General features: G+C 44.7%; 1 protein-coding gene across 1 annotated transcript; it reads left to right on the top strand.

Annotated features, from left to right (window-relative positions):
- Positions 1 to 3: 3 nt before the first annotated feature.
- Positions 4 to 20476, top strand: Tap42 (immunoglobulin binding protein Tap42). The gene is made up of 10 exons (XM_089548384.1): positions 4 to 156; positions 364 to 476; positions 3250 to 3334; positions 5045 to 5196; positions 8365 to 8473; positions 9945 to 10014; positions 10097 to 10185; positions 14723 to 14880; positions 16680 to 16822; positions 20263 to 20476. The coding sequence occupies exons 1-10, from the start codon at positions 16 to 18 to the stop codon at positions 20301 to 20303; spliced, it is 1101 nt and encodes a 366-aa protein (XP_089404510.1). The 5' UTR covers positions 4 to 15; the 3' UTR covers positions 20304 to 20476.

Genomic DNA, 20476 nt, shown 5'->3' with positions numbered 1-20476 from the left:
TTTCAATTGTCAAACATGGGGGACTCCGTGGTGGGCGACAGCAAGGGTAGTGGAGAAAGCAATTTGAGTTCTTTAAACGACCTCTTTGACAGTGGATTTAATTTGTTTCTCGAAATCGAAAAGTCGACAGTCAGCGCAAATGACAAGGCCTACCAAGTGAGCAGATTTATAATGGCGCGTGTTCACTACTAACTTCAAGTTGGTGTTCTGCTGAACTCGTCGGGGTTCATCCTTGTCGGCTGTGGACGTGCCAAAAAGCCGCTCGTCTCGCGAGCCGCCAGATAGTGTGTTGTTGTTTTGAGTTTGCAAAAAACTGTTCTGTGCACGCGTTTTTGTAATGATACATACTGGTCTTTTTTCTAGGACAAAGTTCGCGAGGCAACGTCACAGTTTGAAAATGCGACACATCTCGTTAATGAACTTGGGATCTTCAGTGAAAATGAAGAAATCGAAGAAGTAGCCACTTCGCATCTCAAGTAAGGCAGTTCTTACAAAGTTAAGTGATGTGTCCCTGTCCTCATATGTTTGTCACTGCTTTAGATGTGCCATTTGAAGCCCCCACTTATTTTGGTTGTGCCAGGTTGGGAACCAGGTTGTGAACCTATTTTAGCCATTGCAGTCGTGCGTTATGACTATATTGTCATGCTCCTAATTTTGTTCTGTTTTTTTTAGAATCTCTGCTCCTTATAAACTCCTGTAGGGCACGCTGAAAATTTGTGTTTAAAAGTTGTTGAAATGTTAGAGCGCGCTCAGAAATGAGTGCATGATTGCGCGCAGAGCGAAAGGTGAACTCTGTACAAAGGCATTGCTGCAGATAATTGGTGGTGCTCACATGGCAGTAGTAACTTTTTCAGGGCTGTTCAGAGGTCTCCTCGATTTGGCTGCGCGTTCTGCACTGGTTTACAAAAGTGCCGTGTCAGTGCAGTGCCAGTTCTTACGGCGCGAGTGTGGCCTGACACTAGTGCTCTCGGTGCAGCGGCCAAATCGAATGCAAACGTGCAGAAACATTCGTCTGTTGCGGCTGTGTGTTGGTGTTTGTCACGTGGTCTGGCATATGCGCGCATCTGTGCTAGTTGTATTGAGTACTGTGCATTTGTTCAAAGTGGCGCATCTCGTGGAGCGGCCATTAATTCCAAAAGTGATGAAGAATTTGACACCGCCCTTTCCCTTGCGTTGTGCATAGTGGTGCAGGTTGACTGTCACCGAGTCAGCGGGTACTTTAAAGAGGCTACCGACTTTGAATTCAAGAAGTTATTAAAACTCTCTCGAGACGACCTTTGACAGTTTATATGTGTGGTTCAGGCTGTTGCCGTTATAACTGAATGTGCTCTTGACCGTCATTTACTGCAGAAAAGAGTTTCCTGATAACTTGAACTTATTTGAACTCAACAACTTGCGTTAGTTGACGGCGGACGGTGCGGTGGAGTGACTGTCGGAGACTGACTGTCAGGCGAAGGCGTCTGCTGACGGCGACCTCAAAGCCATATTCGCTACTATAAGCAGAGGTGCGGATGATGTCGCAGCGAGTCATCACAAACGTTGTGATCATCCACATATTAAAAAACACCTCACTATCTGCCTCTTATACAAACCCTCCATTGTGTCGCGTGTGATAACAATATTTGCACACAAATGAGAAATGGTCTAAAGGCTGGACAGGCTTTAGACCATTTGGTGAGAGGCTGGACAGAAAGGTTAGAATCAATACGCCGTACACCAACCAGCCAGTCGCTTACACACGTGTACACAGGCACGCATGCACGCGCACTGCCATTTCAGCTCTTTGGTGAGGGCACAGCGTAGATGCTGCGTCTGCCACGGGTATGCGGCTGTCTCAGCACCGCCCACTAAAACAAGCATGGCCGTGGAGCTGCCTGCTACTTGTCTGCCATGGAGTGCACCACCTTGCGCTGCTTGCTCGAGAAGAGAACCTGCCAGGAGGCTAGTGCAGAAGAACTCGTGCAGCACGAAGTCAAATCGAGTGCTAAAGGGCAGAGGGCGCTAGCTGCACTGTCAAATCGAGCGCGAAAGTGTTGCACCTCGTGAACTGGTGCAGAAAGTGCAGTCAAATCGAGGAGACCTTGAATTTAGTTTCATGCCCAAACAGAATATATACATGCCTAGGCGACTAAAAAGGGTACTATTGTGATTTATGTTCCAAGGCAAGCATGATCTAGAATAGCACAACAAACATAGAGAAGGAAAACTGTGGCAAAGTCCCCTGGGAGTCCTATGTGTGTTGTAGGATACCTTGTAGAAAGCTTTTGTAGCGAAATAATGAGGTTCTTGCTCACTTTTCAGTGCCAGTATGCTTTCGGGATTGTTATGGCTGGTAATTAGAATAGGCAGCTTTGCCAGGGAGTGAAAATGTTACAGCTAGGCAATTCACTCAAAAAAAAAGGGGGGGGGGGGGGGGTAGGAGAAAAGCCCCAATTCAAAAACCGACCAATTTTCTATTGTTGAAACTTGTTCAGCGAACCAACGATTCCCTCCTTCCCCTTGTTCAAGCTTGTGCTGTCTAGAATTCCATCTGCTCTGCTCTCCAGCTACTAGGCAGCATGTGCCAGCTGTTAGGGGAGACTCGGTGTGCCCAAAGATGTCTCTTGGTTATCGCCACGTATTAGTGAGGACACACTGCTTGTCAAATATTTCAGTGGGATTTAGTCCACTGAGGACTCCTTTTGTTTTTCTTAGTGCATCACGGTAGTGTTGGAAAGCCTCCTCTGGGAAAGGCTGCTGCAAAATCTCAGCTTTGTTTGTGGTTCATTTATACCGTGCCATGGGATAAAATAAGGTGCACATGTTTTGAGCTCACTTTTATGCTACACTTCAAGCGCCGATAGAAATTCTGGCGCTTTGCACTGATTGGTAGGTCTTGCAGTGTATCTCAAAGCGCTGTGCTGTTACTTGTGACAATCTGAGCATTTTAATGATAGCGTTAAGGCTCCCTCTGTGCAGAAAATCTGACATCAGCATCGTCGGTGTCGGCATTGTGAGCGAAAAATCCACGTGAACTTGTGGTGTCATCACAACCTGCTCCCCAGATTATGAGCAAACTGACCACCGTGGCAGGTGGCAGTTAAATTAGTGATTGGTCGCGAGAGGTTGCCCGGGAAGAGCAACTTCTGAATATGGGGGCATTAACACTATCATGTCATACCCGTAAGGCGGAGCTTCAGTGTCCACCCAGTTTTTTACATGTCTTGTGTTCATCGCTGTGTTTTCATACCTTACTTTCGAATGCTACAGATTTCTCCTATTACCAGCATTGCTTGGATCTCTAACCCAGAAGAAGGTTACTGCAGACCGAAGTGAAATCCTGCGGTTATCAGAGGTGTGTCTTGAGCAAGCACTTTGGAATTCCTCTCTAATTACATAGGTATCGCTCGTGCAACTTCATTAAAGTGTTTTAAAATATTTTGCCAAGAAATGGATTCCTTTCATAATTCGTTCAGTTGGCTCTCTCACGTCACACCGATTCCTAGTAGTGGTACCACTGGCCTTGAGTGAGGCAAGAATAAAGTGTCGAACATGCATGCTAGTGCTTGACAGATGCGCAAATGTGGTGGGACTAATTAAAAAAAAAAACTAAAGTGTCCCGGCCATGCCACTAGACAGATGCGCTTGTCACTAAAAGTAAATATTGTTGTCATACTTTACAATTCCACCAATTAGACTGCCTCGCAACATTACAAATGAACAGTTTAAAATTTCCTTGTAGTTTATGGGCTGATGCCTTGGACTGGAATGTCAGATGGAATGTGTTTTTATTATTATTATTATTATTATCATCATTATTATTATTATTAGGGTTGGCAGTTTGGAACTGGTAAGTAAACTGGCCTAAAAGGGTCGCAAAAAATTTCCATGCTGTGGTTTATTCCAACTGAGTGTTGCAGACATGGTGAAAAAACTTAAGTCTTAAACTTATGTGTTCTCGCCTTATTGAGGGTTACCTATATCAGATGGAGCATGTCATCACAGATTTCTGGGGCACTCTTTCCATGTCATCTTGCAGATCCAGTGACCACTGCTGATTTCCCAGTGCATCACTGTATTGCATAGCATACTATCAGCAACAAATGAAATGTGAACATGATGCTTGTAACGCAAGCACAGGAGTAAAAAATATTAACTGCCAGAGAAGAAATGCAGTTGGGGTGCAATAACACTTCCACAAAACGACCTTCGCACCATCAAAGTTAAAATTAAAGGGACCATGCAAAGAATTAAAAGCCGCTTCTAAATGCTAGAAGTGATGCTCAGAAGCATTGACACCAAGTATGAGTCTTCGGAACTGAGCCGCCAATTTATTATGAATGTTTAAAAAATCGCGTTTTTTAAAATTCGCGGGCCGTTTGGTGTCTTCGTAGGGAGCCATTTTGGAACCAAAATCGGGAAAACAGACGTCACTAGTCCCATGACGTCGGCAGGCCACCACACGCTGTCATTCGCTCGAGCCACGGCAGCTACGACGTCACAGGCACACTTCCGGTAGCGGTGAAAATCGTCTGCTCGAGCCGCCGCGCGACCCCCTCGGGCAAGCGCGAGCCAGCAAGGCATTGCCTTCGCGCGTATGGTTTCAATTTACCTCTGCCGCCTCTTTCTGTCGCGAGTTCAGGAGCCAAGAAAGCGCAGAGACCGGAGAGACGGTGCCGACGCATGCTGCTCCTCGGGAGTGCGACAACCGGAAGTCGTAAACCGAACGTCAGCGAATGACGTATTCATGGGCGGAGCCCAGTCCCGGAGCTGTTTTCTTAATTTTTTTATGGTGCCCCGCGCGTACGAGTTGAGGGGGGAGAGGAGGAGCGTGATTTTTAATCGCCTATAACTTCGTTGTTATTGATGCTAGCTCAAAAATTCTTGCGCTGGGGTGACGAGTGATGGATTGCCTATCTTTACATAATCTCAATAAATTTATTTCATAGTCCCTTTAAGCGTGCTAGTATTTAGTCTCCTTCATCTGAAATCTTCTTTTGTTGTTTCTGTTTCAGTTGTCTTGTCCGCATTTTGTATTTGGCTGATAGTGCATGTTGTTGGACAGGTTTACTTCCGTGACTACCTGACACGCTGCCGGCAGTATGGGGTCACCAGCTACGAGCTCCCTGAAGCAAAAGATGAGGATGCGTGTGATAAGAAGGCTGACGCTGCTAGTCCAAAGAAGTCTGAAGCTGACAGCCTTGTGGATGCGTGCAGGTTGGAATTCCATTCTGTCATTTCTAGATTCTCTGGGCCGCCTTGATCTTTTTCACCTTTTCATTGCTGTTTTGAAAGGCCTTGAAGCTTGTGTCAAGGGTGGGCTGTTGCATAACGGAATGCATGGCAGCACTGATGTGAACTTGCATTTTGAATAGCCAAGGCCCCTGATATTCTGCGAATCACGAAAAATCTCTGATTGGGGCATTTTTTGCAGAGTCATGTTAGCATTCTCATTTTTTGATTGCATTGTGTTTGGGGGCATTTGTAGAAATGATAGAATGCCGGGAATGTAATTTTTTTTACCGTGTGAATTCTCTTGAAACTTGTAATCTTGTAACAAACAAAATTTTGGTAATGACTTGACAAGCTTGCTTCCCCATTTGCTCCAGCAAGCTAACGCGTCAAGCACTGCGGCTGTGGCGGCAACGTGCCCGCAAGCTTCTGTGGGATTAGTCACTGTACTGGTAATCAGTCAAAACCAGTACTACCGTATTTGCACAAATGTAGCGTGAGATTTAGCCTTTAACAGTATGCTAAAGCCTTTAACAGTCTTCTTCTGAAAGAACTTTTCGTTATATTTGGTTCGGAACTGAATTACAAATATAGCGCAAATTTCTTTCACCACTCTTCGACACGCACCAAGCATGTGAGGTGCGAGGAGAAGCCAACTTCTCGGTGCCACTGGTCATCGGGGTGACCTGTGCGGCACACGCTGCCAAGAAGGAGTTCCTATACAAACAGGAAAAAAAAGGCTGTACCGGCCATTGAAACAGGAGAGAAGGCAGTGAAGGGGCTGTGAGGAGTAGGGAAAGAAAAAAAAAGGGGCGAATGGGCACAGAACTGTGCAGCACTAATCAGCCCGTCAAGAAGCAACAGCATGGCGGCCTGTGCTGCGTGGAAGGCCGCATGCGTTAACACACTGGAGTCTTCCCAGTATTTGAAGTTTTCCGCTGCAGAAAATAAGGGGCGTTATGCAGAGTAGGCCACAAAGGCAGAAAAAAAAAGTACTTTTGATGCTGTACCATTTCATTTGTGCTTTCCCCTGTGTAGTTATTGATGGGACATCTATTTATTTGCTCCAGTTGATATGTAGTGCTTGTCAGGTGTAGATTCGAAGCCCTTGCTTAAAAGGATGCTGAGGACAAGTAGAAGTCGGCTTGTATCGATAAGGTACCGCATTCTAAGCTCAAAGAGGCCACCCTCATGAGTGACAGGAAGAGTTTTTAATGCAATTTCTGGGAAATAAATGTGTTGCTACCGGAAAAACGTCGGCATAGCCAGAAGGAACCAGAGAATCAATTTTTACTGCAAACAGTAACTGGATGGAGTTGTCTGTGTCCCTTTAAAATAGTGTTTCTATGTAGGTATTTAAACACTATATATAAGCGTTAAGCTGCATCTTTTTGCACTTCATGGTTTTATTTTTATTTTATTTAGATATCATCCTAACTAGGGCTTATGTAGGAGTAGGTAGGTAGGTAGGAAAGACTTTTATTGCTCTAGAAAGGTGCTAGTAGCAGACGAGAAAGAAGAGGTCCGTCATGCAACCTCATATGCGAACAAAAAGAATATAAACAGCATATCACAGGTTTAACTGTGATCACCTCAGGCATCCAGAAATCACTTGGTAATGTTTTAAGGATGAAATAATACAGTATATATGTATTAGGCATTAATTTTCCCTCATTTCTATCCTCTTGCCATTTTATTGTCTCGCCATTTTAAAGCTGTAGGGACTTGTGCACCAAATCTTTTATTGTAGCACTTGAACATCCTGTTATTGCTTTGTTAGTAAACATGGATATGATATATGATATACTATATCAGCATGGTATATGTCGCACCTTTCATTCATTCTCTGTTGCCAATGCAGCTCCATCAGTCTTTCCACTTTGTCTCAGGCCAAGTTTGCTTTAAGTTAAAGGAAGCGTTGTGACTGCATACTGACATAATGATATACTGTGCATGAAGGAAGATTTGCGTTCTCTGTCAGACCCATGCCTGTCTTTTATGTTATGCTAGCAGTGTGGTGGAAAGAAAGAGTAATCGTTAAGAACAAAGGACCTGCTGCTTTAACCAGTTTCAGGGCCCTATCAAGAGCCCTAAATTGCTGGGCCTTGTGATAAAACTGAAATATGGCGTGTACAGTCTAGCCCGGTTATAACGAAGTCGGCGGGAATCTGAAATCACTTCGCTATATCCACTATTTCGTACTATGCGGACTACGGAAAAAAAATGCAAACATCGGCATACCGATGGCGTCACGCGCGATCTCAGTAGCGTTCGCCGTGCTCCCAACCTGGAACAGTGTGACACTGCGCTCAGTTGTCCGTTTACCAGCTAGATCAAGTCGAATAACTCTGTGCTTATAAACAGCATACAACGATCCGCGATAACGATAAAAATGAGCCATGCTTCCAACATGCACAATGCTGCCGCGCTTTCTCCCTGCCTTGCGCACCGCGGCACCGACATAAAACAAAGCGCGCGCTGCCACACCTCCTGCAGACTGCAGTCCAGCCGTGGCGCCAACTGCCTGGGAGAAATAGAGAACCGCGATTGGCCAAGACGGCCGCTCTCTGTGACGTCATCAAAAAAAAAAAAATCGTCTCTGTTCTTTTTTACATTTTTCCCCTGCGCGGCGTGCTCTACCGCTCTACGCCGTGACGCCGTTCAAGGACGGCGCAACACGAGACCGGCGTGCCATGCGATGCAGTGAAGCAACCTTTCGCTCCGCAGGAGAGCAGACGACGCCACGAAAGGACGCCGTCAGCCGAATTTTGCTCTTATTTTCGCGGAAAAAATCTCCTCAAGGACGCAAGAACGTGTTGATTGGCAGATTATTTTTTCGGTTGGTATTAAATCTCTTCGTTATATCCGCTGACACGCTCTTATTTACTTCGTTAAAACCGGACCCAAAATGTATTGAAAATGCAAAAATGGGAATGGGAAATTGAAATCCCTTCGTTATAACCGCTATTTCGCTATAAGTGGCTTCGTTATAAACGGGCTAGACTGTATACGTAGTTGCCACTCAAGTGGCTTCATTCAAAGGAAGTGCACAGTCATGACTGCCCATTGAGCCTTCTGTTTGAACTTGAATTTGCTTCTTCTGCACTGCTGGGTCAATTGCGAATGACCTGACGGTGTTTGGGTTTCCACCAGGAAGCGGAAAGAGAAGATTGCCCGCTTCACAGAGCAGAAGGCCATGGAGGAGCGTCAGCGGCAGCTCAAGTACCTAATGGACAACCCCAACGTGGACGACGAGACCCTGGTGTGTGCGTCCTAGCCGAGCATGCTTTTATGAGCTACGGTGCATATTTGGCACTTTGTCAAATATGACACTCGGGACAAGTACATTCAGTCTTCTTTGTCAGTAAAATCCAGATGTTAGGCTATTTGGGGCTATGTTGATGTCTGTTTGACAGCAAAAGGCGCATTTATTATTAGGAATTATGGATTTATAAAATGGAAGATGCATTTTGCTGCCATTCAGTTCGAACTCATGACATCAGTGGTAAACAGAAATCGGTGATCAAAAACTGGAAGAAGATGGCAGTGTCTGTTCAGGTCCTGGGTTTTGAAGGAGCCGTTCAATCAGATGTTTTCTACAACTAACTTTCACCATGCAGATTATCCCTTGGTCCAAGGGTTGAAGCACCGACGTAGCGTTCAGCGGTAGGAAGCGAAGTACAATGTTGCTGAAACTAACACATCATTGTTAATGGCCATAAATTTTGCAGCATAACTTTGCACCCTGAAATAAAAATAAAAATTTATTAGTTAATTTTGTTAATTAGTTTGGTTTATTGGGGTTTAATGTCCCAAAGCAACTCAGGCAATGAGACATGCTGTAGTGAAGGGCTCCGAAAATTTTGACCGCCTTGGGTTCTTCAATGTGCACTGACATTGCACAGTACATGGGCGTCTAGAATTTCGCCTTCCCCGAAATTCGACTGCCGTGGCCGGGATCGAACCCGCATCTTTCAGGTCAGCAGCCGAGCACCGTAACTACTGAGCCACCGCGGCGGGGTATTTTTAGTTAATTAGTCATTTAATTATTGATTCATGTGAAGTACACAGTGTGCGCCTTACTGTAAAATCCAGCTCAACAGACTGCACCTACATATCTCTGTTTTTAAAATTAAAATTTGTAAAAGTTGGAAACAATCACCTTGTATAACTCCTGTAAAGAAGTAAAACGCTCAGGAGTTGAATTATACATCCACATGTGAAATCTGGCGATTTTTCAGGGCAGCTGTCACGCAAAAACATTGAATGCTGTTGGTAGCGCAAAGTTGTTAGTTTTGTACTTGTGACAGGTAAGCTAATTTTTGGACTTGTATTGGGAGCTGTTGCTTCATAACTGTCCTGGTAATGATTTGTAAAAAGAAGTTGCTTCACTTTCTGTGAAGAATATGATTTTTCACATTTGAACGTGCACCATAGTTTTTTTTTTTTTATTTCACCGTGACTGACTGAATAGCGTGCTATCGGCAGGAACTTTTTTTGGTCTAGAGCAGTTGGTATCTGTCAGGGCTCTGAGTGTTCTCTTCTTGACAAACAGTTATAGCTGTACTAGAAGTTTTGGCCACATGTGTCTTTCTCATGCTTTACACTTTTGGATGCTTTCCTTAGTGCATTTGTGTCCTTGAATCTGCCGAGGGGTTTAACACAGAGCAAGCACTGATGAATTGTATGGTGTTACCTCTCTTTTCTTTTTTCCCTTTTGCAAAAACTTGTAGAGAGAGTACTACACAGTGCTGCTGAAATACTGGGTCAACAATTCCATCGAGGAACTTCGGAGCATTGAAGGTGTGTCGAAACATCTTGTGCAGCCCTGCTTGCCCAGTATGGTCACCAGAGCTTGATTTTAGTTTGCTTTATTAACCCTCAGAGGAGAAGCCCATCCTGCAGTACATGGCAAAGATGAAGGCACAAGGAAAGCCAGCACACGAGGTTTCAGCTCAGCAAGAGCCCAAAAAGGTTGGTGTGGCCCTTTCGAGAGGCTCATGTCATCCTCTTTACTTTGTAGCTTTGGGCAGCTGGCTTAGGCCTTCTGGGTGGCAGATGGGCTGACTTACAGGCATCTAATTTTTAAGGGGGCTTGGCAAAAGAAGTGGAGGGGGGCCAGTTTCGCCTAGGTCCGATAATCCTTTATGCTGCGTTAGTTGAGTCAGTGCCATCACATTTCATTCTTACATCTTCATGGGCCAGCATGGAAGCCTGATTTATGTAGCTTTGAGTTTTGATTGGACATATCAAAACTCGAAGGGACTGCAGAATAATTTGAACTCACAACTCAACATGTGAAAATGCATGTACTGATGCTGAATGCAGCTGAATATCTGGTTGTGGCTTTGATGATTTCTGGAGGCAGGGACAAAGAGGAGCTGGTGGTGTTCTGTGCATTGTAAACCTGCAGTACACCGATCGGTTGAATCAACTGTGACAGAGCTATGTGAAGGGAGTATGCATGACAGTGACATGTGGATCAGTTCTCATGTTCCTATGCTGTAGTAAATGTACACTTCAGTGCTTTGTTCACCGCGCCCTAGCTGTTCTGGTTGACAAGGTTTGCAAAATACAGTGTAATCCACTTATAACGATACCAGATATAATAATGTATCACTTATAACGATCACATTCATTAGATTTATCAATTGTCTTATTGCCCATATGTAAAAATAAAGCATATATAGCGATAAAATTATTGGCAAAATAATGGATACAGTGATAGGATTCTGGCTGCACAGAAGGTGTTAACCATCAAACTTTTTCTGAAAGACATTGAAGCAGGTGACGTGCAAACTCTGCAACCGGACTGGCGTGTCGAAAAAACTCTAAGGGGGCATTGCTTATGGTCTTGCAAACCAAGCGCTACCATCGTCGCAATCGGTGCAGGATGGAGAGAAGAGCTTGCTTGGTTAGCGCCCTGCAACATGGAGGGAAAAAAAACTTGAGGAAGTGCGACGCCAAGCGGCCAGCCTTCGCAAGCCAAGTGCTTGTGAAGCCCCTCCCCTCCCCTTTTTCGCTCTTCGATTTTCTGTCCCTAATGTTTTGGTGTTGGTGCATTTTAGTGCGAAGTGGTGGTGAGTGCGCACATCAAGGCACCCTAGTGTGCCCTTGACAGGGGCACCGATGGCGGTGACTACATGCATGGGAGAATACTTGGGTGTGGTCTTTTCTGTGTTTTTTTTTTTTTAACCGGTCCAGATATAACAGTAATCAGTTATAATGACTGGATTTTCTGGTTTTCTCAATATCTTTATAAGTTAATTGCACTGTGGCATTGACGCTGAACTGAATGAGTGATGAATCTCTGCATGGGAGGTAGCACTGTTAGAGTAATATGTTGCTCTTTATTTTGTAATGCGCAGTTTTGCATTGGTTTTCCAGTTAGAAAGCCTGTATAAGATTTAATTGCCACCTCTGCTGCTTGCCGCTTACTTTGCATGATAAACTACTTGTATGCGTAATCACCGTGAGCACACAAGATGAACATTTGTACTTTGTGTCCTGCTGTTCATTTTTCATCTACTACTATTTTCCCAAGTTAGAGACGTGCCCAATTTGCAGTTCTTCCACTGAAACCTCTTCCAGAATCACGTGGTATTATTTTATTCATTCCGAATGTAGCATTCTGCTTTAAGGTTTCCACCATTGCAACTGCCTGGAAATCGTGCCAGTTTCACTTAATGTCAAGATGTGGCACAGGCATGAACTGTGCCGGAAATAAAAAGCAGACAGATATTGTGCCACGCAGTGCTGAAATGGGCAGGCAGTATAGAGGCTTGCAGTGACAAGAATTTTAGCACAGGGAAGATTAAAGGTCCACTGAAGAGGAATCTGAACTTGTCTTTTTGCCGCGGGAACGCGATCTACACGTTCCGAGCTTTCTTAGAAACTTCGATTTATGGCCCTGTGTGGCCGATTTTCCTAATTAAATCGAATTAACTTCCGGCTCCCGCCTTTTTTTTAATTCTCCCCTGTACGGTGGGCGGAGTCGACCAACGCGTGGAGTGCCTTTCACCCAGTCCCGTGGCGGCTTGCCGCTCTGCCATCGGCAGAGTAATACGTAGTAGTCCGTAGTAGCAAATAGTCCGCACGGATTTTTATTTCTGCGGGCTTATTTTGCGGCTATATTATCTGCGAATGAAACTATTTATTCGCGGAAACCTAAAAAACAACATAAAGCGAAAGCAAAGCCACCACTAGCTAGCTGAAAGGCACTTCACGCGTTGGTCGACTCCGCCCACCGTACGGGGAGAATTAAAAAAATAAAGGCGGGAGCCGGACGTTAATTCGATTTAATTAGGGAAATCGGCCACACAGGGCAATAAGTCGCAGTTTCTACGAATGCTCGGAACGTGAAGATCGAGTTCCTGCGGCAAAAAGACAAGTTCAGAATCCTCTTCAGTGCACCTTTAAGTGGAAGTTATAAAGAAAGCAAACATGTAGGGCTGTCTAACCCTAGGTGCACACATGAACTGTGTTTTAGGGAAGGGATGAAGAGAGTTAAGAGTGAGAAACAAGAAAGTGCAAAGTGTCTGCCCGATGTAGTCTAAGGGTATGCGTGGCTGGCTGTAAAATACTTGAATAGACTTTGAAGAAAAGAAACAAACTAAGTAGTGAAAACCTTTGTATGGCCGAAAGCTCCCGGCGCACGTGTCGTTTTCTTCCTAACACTGCTCACCAGTGCTAGTACATCTTCTAGAACGACACGTAATGCAAGTGTAATGCAAAAATGAAAAGTGCTTATTCCGCCTCATCCCATCTTTATTCCTCTTCCTCCATTCCTTTCAGGAGGCGGGTTAAGTGAGCTCGAACACAAAGGTAAACAGGCCGACCTCCCCCCCCCCCCCCCCCCTCCATTTTCTCTCTTCGTAACCAAACGTACACATAAAAAGTAAATCTAAGATTGTAGCTGCTTCTGAAGCTGCTGGGGTTATTATACCAGCATTTTACATGAACTTCACAGAATGCAACTCGACTGACTCCCTTTTTGACAGAAGGTGTAAAAAGCTCAAGGAAGGGTGTAGAGGACGTCGCATCTTGCCTTCACCAAAGCAGCTTTTTCTCTCAACTAATCGATTCGACCCATATTCTTTGGAATTCATGTGAAGTGCATAAGAGTGGTTATCAGTGCCACCCTTGAGTACGCAAGTTAGGAAGAAAATGGCAGACACGGGACGAACTTGTCACTACTTGCTATCTAGGGATCTAAATAGGGACTTTATCTCGGCCCAGTTCATTTGTGCCCAGCACATCGAAGTCACCATGCATGACTCTGTTCTCTGAAAGGTACAGCACCACAGCTTCCAGCTAGTTAGCCGCAGGTAGCGAAAAAATGGACGCATTTTATGACGACGGATAAAAGCACAGCTAAATGTAGTCCTAGCATCAGTGCTCTGACACAGTGGGTAAGCACTGTGTTTTGGATGAAGCAGGTTGCAACTTAAATTCTCTTGGTATAATTCACTTGCTGGCAAATTTTATATTTATGCACTCAAAATTAGCAGCTTGCAAAATTATTGGCATTAATTTCTGGATCTGTGTTACCTTTTAGGTCATGTTCACTGCTTAGAAAGCTTTTGGGACAAGCTGTCGCTACAGGCTGCATTTGAATACATAGCCGGAAAGTTGAACGTAAAGTTGAACAAACGGAATTACATTTGTCTTAAAGGTGCATTGAAGAGGAATCTGAACTCGTATTTTTACCGCTGGAACTCGATCTACATGTTCTGAATATTCTTGGAAATTTCGAATTATTGCTCTGTGCGGCCGATCTCCCTAATTTAAATCGAATTAACGTCGGGCTCCCAGCCTTGCTTTTATTTTTTAATTACCTGCAAACGGTGGGAGGAGTCGACCAACCTTTCACCCTGTCCCATGGCGGCTTGCCGCTCTGCCATCGGCGGAGTTATACGAAGTGATCGGCGGAAGCAAAGAGTCCACGCGTATTTTTATTTTCGTGGGAATAATTTGCAGCTATGTAGTCTCTGACTAGACCTATTTATTCACAGAAACTTAAACGAAACAAAATAAAAGCGAAAGCAAGGTCGCCACGCGACTGCCTGAATGGCACTCCATGCGTTGGTCGACTCCTCCCACCGTATGCGGGAATTAAAAAAAGAAAAAGGCGGGAGCCGGGCGTTAATCCGATTTAATTGGGAAATTGGCCGCACAGGACATTAAATCGCAGTTTCTAAGAATGCTGGGAGCGTGTAGATCAAGTTCCCGCGGCAAAAAGATGAGTTCAGATTCCTCTTCAGTGCTCCTTTAAGTCTGCATGCACTAGCTACTGCAAGGTTCCCCTGCAGGCTCTTCAATCAAGAAAGATTATCTAGCTCAGTGATGAGCATGAAGCTTTGCTCGGTGAACTGGCGCATCTTGTGAGCGTTATACTGGCCCCTCATTTGGCAAGGCAGTATCGCATTCTTGAGAGCACGAAGACCTGCTCACCTGGCTGGCATTGTCCACTTTTGATGCGCTGTCAAAGCAAGGTATTTTTTCCTTGCAGCCACTGCGGCCCATCATCATAACCCGCAATGAAGTCCAGAAGCGAGTGTACGGAGTGGGCTACCCAAGCATTCCCAGCATGACGGTGGACGAGTTCTACGCTAAGCGCTACCCCGAGCATGCACAGCAGGAGTCATCAAACAGCTCTGCTGTCAAACCGTGAGCATCGTGCTTCTCTATGTGCACTCATGCTCAGATTAGGATGGGTATTGCATGGTTGTGGGACTTTTTCTACAAATTTTTCAAGAGAAAAGGGTGAGGGACTTTGGCATTGACGGATCGACGAGAGCCCAGACATCCCTTTCTTTTCCTGATTCATGTACCATCATTCCATTGGGGCTGCATATTAATGAAAGAAAGGTTGCTATCATTCATGGGTAATTGGTTGATACCGTTCCCCTATAGTGCACGAACAGCCATTGAAATAATTCTCCATCTACCTTAGTTGCACCCTGTTACACAGTATTGTGATACAGTGAAAGCTCATTATAGCGAGCAAGTAAAAAACCATTGAATAGTTCGCTATAGCCGAAATTTGTAATATGAAATTTCGTCAGAAACGCACGCAAGACAGCGGCTCAATTTAGTTATTGAAGACACAGCAGTTCTGGTGATCCGTACTAGAGAAATGGAGAGACGTTTTTCTAGGTTTTCATAGTGTTTCGAAGCCACTCGCGCCTATTCCGAAGATCGCAAAAAAGCGAATGCCAGTAAGGTTGGCTCCTCCGCACAGCACCGCAAGCTACCGGCTACTGTGGCTTCCTCGCATCACAGCCGTGTCGCTTGGAAAGCGGCACGTCAGAGCTAAAACTATCGCTGTTTCCACCACCCCAAACAGCTGACATGAGCGCAGGATTGTTACTGCGAGCTTACAACAACCGTTGCTGCTTCCATGGTGCTGTCGACGGATGCCAGAGGCATTAACGCGTGCTCACTGCTGGACTGCAACCCTACACACTGCTGTTGGCAAGTGCGAGATGAAAGTGCAAACCTTGGCTCGAATGCTTGCCGCACCACCACCAGTCACTTGTGCAGTGTGGCGAAGCTTCCCACCTGCCATCCGAATGGGCACAGTTTGGCTCTCGGAAGTTCGATATACCTGTTTCATATCCAGCCACATTCGATATATAGAGTGAAATTGCATGCATTTGTCAAAAATATTTACGAAGAGTTAGATATAGCCAAATATTCTTAATATCTGTGTTCGTTATATCGAGGTTTGACCGTATTACCCCAAGTGTAAGAGCAATCAGTTTTCATTCTGACATTTGTATGGTTGTTTCGAGGCAGCAGTGGTTGCATGCACAGATTTTTGATGACATGCTGGTGATTCTCATGATGCCTGATTTTTGTTTTTCAGTGTTATTGGTCACAAATAGTGAATATATTGGTTTTACCCTGCCTTTGATTTGTCATTTGAAAGCTTTGGTTAGCTATTTTAATTTGCATATTTTGACATAGCAGTATGTGCTTATACTTCCCAGATAGATGCTTCATTTGTGGGTTGGGGACTGAATGCAGTCATCAAAAAAAAAGTGGAGGGGTGTAAGAATCCTGGGTAACTTAAATCCGCCTAAAAGTTTAAGTGGCATTGATGTAATGTGATTTGAGTTTCTTTGTCAGCTATGAGTAAGCGAGATATGGAAGAAAGAAGGTGACATAAAATTGTGTTCACTTCTTCATTTACTGAGTTCTAGCTGCAAAAGTGAGAGCTAAGCATGGTGCCGCATAAGACATGTGGCCAACAGCAATGAGTCTGTGACCTTGCTATGCAGTCGCGTTGTTTCTTGCCAACCACAACCATGAGATCTCGGGGGTGGGGCCTGGCTGTATAACAACTTGCACTGTATATATATATATATATATATATATATATATATATATATATATATATACGCAGACATGTAGTCCAGAGGTCATGTCTTGGCTCAGTGCGTTCCCCTCTTGCACAACAACAGCTGGAGCCTGCAGGACTGGGCAGCTGACCCGGAGAAGGCAGCCCGGGAGCTGGAAGAAGAGGAGGCCCAGAAGGAGGAGCTGGTCGAAGCGGACGACCAGGCTGCCCTGGACTACAAGCGGGCCATGGACGACTGGAAGGACGGTGAGGAGTGGGAGTCCATTCTTGCTTTGGCTTTTTAGCATAAATCCTCGGAGGCAACATTCATTCCGCATATTTCAAGAGGTGCATATAACTAGATAAAAGAAACATAGCGTGTTTTTAAATCTCCCCTTCCTTAGGGCTCTTGGGCTCACACTTAGTAAGTTCACACACGACCTTTGAAGTGAAAACTTTGCGTGTGGTTTTTAACTCTTTCCCTATCTTGGAGAAAATGACAGTTTTTTGTAGGTTTCAGTAGTTTTCATTTTCCTGTAGAAACTATTACATTTAAGTTTTATGCAATATATGAAACAAAGCTAAATATATGCGCTTTTTAGGTATATAAGCGTGAATAACAGATTGTGTGTTGCACCATAGAAATTTATTTGCCAAAAAACGAGATCATTCGCAGCAAAATGGAATCCTGAGATTTGAGACGCGTTGGAGTATGTGTTGCGCATGCTGAGGCTGCAAAGTGACTGATGCTACTGCATAGTGCGTGTTAAAAAAAATGGTCCCTCACGGAGAAAAAAACACTATGTCGAAAACAAAAGTTTAGGTGCCTAACTAAAAGCCAGCTAAGGCAGCGTGCCCATATACATTGCGGACGGCTCCGAAGTCAAGTGGCGAAGTCGTTGGCTGGCAGTGGTCTCAGTACCGCATCTTCGGAGTGCATTGAAAAAATGCTGCCTTGCGAAAAAAAGAAAGAAAACTACATCAACAACAAACTTCAACTGCAAGCAACTTCAACTGGTACAACATACCAGTAAGCAATGCGGATGGTTCCAGAATCAGCACACGTAGTCATGCTCAGTGGGCACAGTAGTGAGAGTTAAGCCTCTGAGTGAAGCTGGGGGAGGGGGGGGGGGGAGGGGGGGGGAGGGGGGGTTACGAGAGTTTAGTATTTAAGTTGCATCATTCCAGTTCAGTGCAGGATCTGTTGGGCATATGAAGTATGCAGATTGCACCAGACGCAAAGCTTTACTAAGGCAGAAAATAATACCTGCCCCAGGACAACTCACTGCATACACTTAGTGCACAATGGATGGTGTCCGTTTCATAACCAGAAAGTTGATTGGCTGAGTTTTATGGTTTGTTTGCTAGAAACCTGGCACCTGGAGTCTGATGAATTATCTTGTTTAGAGCAGCCTGTTTAGTATGAGATTTGAATAGCAGAGCAAAAGTGCTGAGCAATTAAAACAATCCTGTGAATAATGTGGTTCTGCTCTGTGCGGTCATAAGTGCTGAAATTGAGGCAGTGGGGATATCATCTGTGATGGGTGTACAGAAGAGGAGTGTTGTCACAAATGCCCAATGACGGCCGTGAATGATTGCGTTTGATGTTCGCTGCTTTTTGATTGCAGCTAGTAGTAATTGCTTAGGTGGGCTTGCCAGTCAGTTGTCAGTTTTTTCGGCCATGTTATGAGCAGTATCCAAGATTTGCTCAGTTAGTAAAAAAAGGAGCAGAGCTGGTAGTCGTACCTTTTTCACCTGTTGGCCAGCCAACTAACGTGTGGCTAAGCCCCACAATCTAGCTGCCTGCCGTACACACCATAGGGCAGAAGTGGACAACCAAGACTGATTGCGAGATAATAGTGCACATTGAGGTACATTGACTGCCTTAAGCTTATGAAATACGGTATTGGGAAAGAAATTTACATCCCTCAGGTGGATTTCTTCAGACGTAGTAGTGCAGTGTGTAATTCACGCACTCAGAATTTGGTTGCATATACTTATTCCGAGCTATGTGAAAAGATACAAAAAATATTTTTTTTTGTGTGTGTGAGTATTACTTTAGAGCTGTGCACGGGCTCGGGCCGGCCCGAAAGCCCGTACCCGGCCCGGCCCGCGGGCCGGGCTCGGGCCTTGCGGAAGTCTATTCACCCGGGCCCAGGCTGGGCTCAGCCCACGGTATTTTTGTCTCGAACGGGCCGGCCGGGCCTCGCGATCGCGATTGCTCCTGCGTGGCTCCAGCCGCCCTACTGTTGCAAGGTTCGAAACTAATCTGCAGGAGCGCCGCACTTGCCTCAAGCCGTCATCAATGGACGATTTGTTGTTTTTACATAATACCTTGCAGTGATAACTCTCTACATGCGCCGTGTTTGCATATACTCACCAATTTTCATCTAGACCATGAGAGCCGAGCATTTTAAAAACATTGAAATAAACTGATTTTCCTTAAATTATCTCTTTCTGTTTCATCGTCACTTCAATTTCAGTTTTGCAGGCCGGGCACGGGCGGGCTTAGGTTTCTTCAGTGTCGGGCCGGGCCGGGCCTCCGTCAGTAGTGTAGGGCTCGGGCTGGGCGCGGGCTGAAATTTGCGGCCCGTGCACAGCTCTATATTACATTTCGTAAACTTTCGCTAGCAAGATTATTTGGCATCAAAGAAATCCCTTGACTTCTGCCGCAAATGCAGATAGCTCGCATCTCTTTTTCACATTTCTGACGTTGGCTGCAGGCCTACATGTGTGTGTGTGCAGTGGGTGGACTGTTGACAGATGCCATTTCATCGCATACTTTTTGGCCGGAGCCAGAGCGTTTACATCTGTGCTGTGGTTTTGATCTGTCAACAGCTGCCTTGGAGTCTGTTGAAAACATTTATTTTTCGTTTTTATTTCGATATACTTTCTCACTTGCGCGAAGTGCAGTTTAGCAGTGGCATGCCACTTACTGGTAAGCTCAATAAGCATGCAGAGAAAATTTTTTACCTCTAGAAAAGTTTGCCGTTTCTCACATTAATCGCACATTGCATAAGGCTGTATCTGCCTGAAGTGTTGTTTAATCCCTTGAGCAAGTTTCTCCTTGTTTTTATTCACGAACGTATCTTCATTTTGTCATACTCACAAAGTTGAAGGGTTCGTTAAAGTGCTCATAGTGTTCATTACATTAACCCTTCAAGCAGGTTGTTCTTTTTTCTCAACCAGTACCCTCATTTTTGACTCATTCATGGTTAGAGCTCCACCTGATGGGGTAGGAAGGACGCCATAGAAGAGAAAGGCAGCTCTTTATTGAAAAGAAAACTATCCTTAAAATGAATGCCTCCCTGTGTAGGTACTGCAACAGCTTCAATCCTCTCTTGCTTGAAGTCTTGCTCCAACAGTCAAGCTGCGAAGTACCTTAATTGCACGGTTGTAACGCGCCCCCGATTGTAACACACAGCTATATTTTGAACCCCAAAATCGGAAAATTACCTTGTTTCATCTCAATTTTTGACTCCGATTTTAATGCACTTGCAGATTCGAACGCCTTTGCATTTTAAAAAGGTGCATGTTAGAATCGTGCAAATGTAGTAGCAGCTTGTTCTTTGGCCCCCTCCATATTCTTGTAAATGGGCCCTAATGAATGAAATGAAATTCAAAAAAAAAAAAAGGAGTATGACAAGTAGATGTTAGGAGCATATCTTTTGAGTGCGGGGAAATGACTCTTTTTTTTTTTTTTTCAGAGAACCGAAGAGGCAGTGGCAACAGGAAAAACATGGGCTGAAGAAGATCAACAACATGTGTGTTTACATGATGAGATTCATAGGAACCCCTTTGGGCATTGTGTATTTAGTTTGTTTTTCGTGGCATATAACTCAATCGTAGTCACCCAGTAAAATTTCCTTGTGGTGTCTATTGTGCTTGACAAGAATGTAATAAAAAAATACATTAATTTTC

This window comes from Amblyomma mixtum, chromosome 6 (assembly GCF_055824585.1).
Source record: "Amblyomma mixtum isolate Tamu chromosome 6, ASM5582458v1, whole genome shotgun sequence".
Taxonomy (NCBI): Eukaryota; Metazoa; Arthropoda; class Arachnida; order Ixodida; family Ixodidae; genus Amblyomma; species Amblyomma mixtum.
This window is presented reverse-complemented; position numbering and strand designations above follow the sequence as displayed.

What these genes read in the sequence shown, in the direction of transcription:
- Tap42 (XM_089548384.1), top strand. Translation starts at nt 16, where the DNA reads ATGGGGGACTCCGTGGTGGGCGACAGCAAGGGTAGTGGAGAAAGCAAT. An exon ending in AAATCCTGCGGTTATCAGAG is followed by an intron (nt 3,335 to 5,044) that starts GTGTGTCTTGAG and finishes GTTGTTGGACAG; the next exon opens with GTTTACTTCCGTGACTACCT. An exon ending in CATGGACGACTGGAAGGACG is followed by an intron (nt 16,823 to 20,262) that starts GTGAGGAGTGGG and finishes TTTTTTTTTCAG; the next exon opens with AGAACCGAAGAGGCAGTGGC.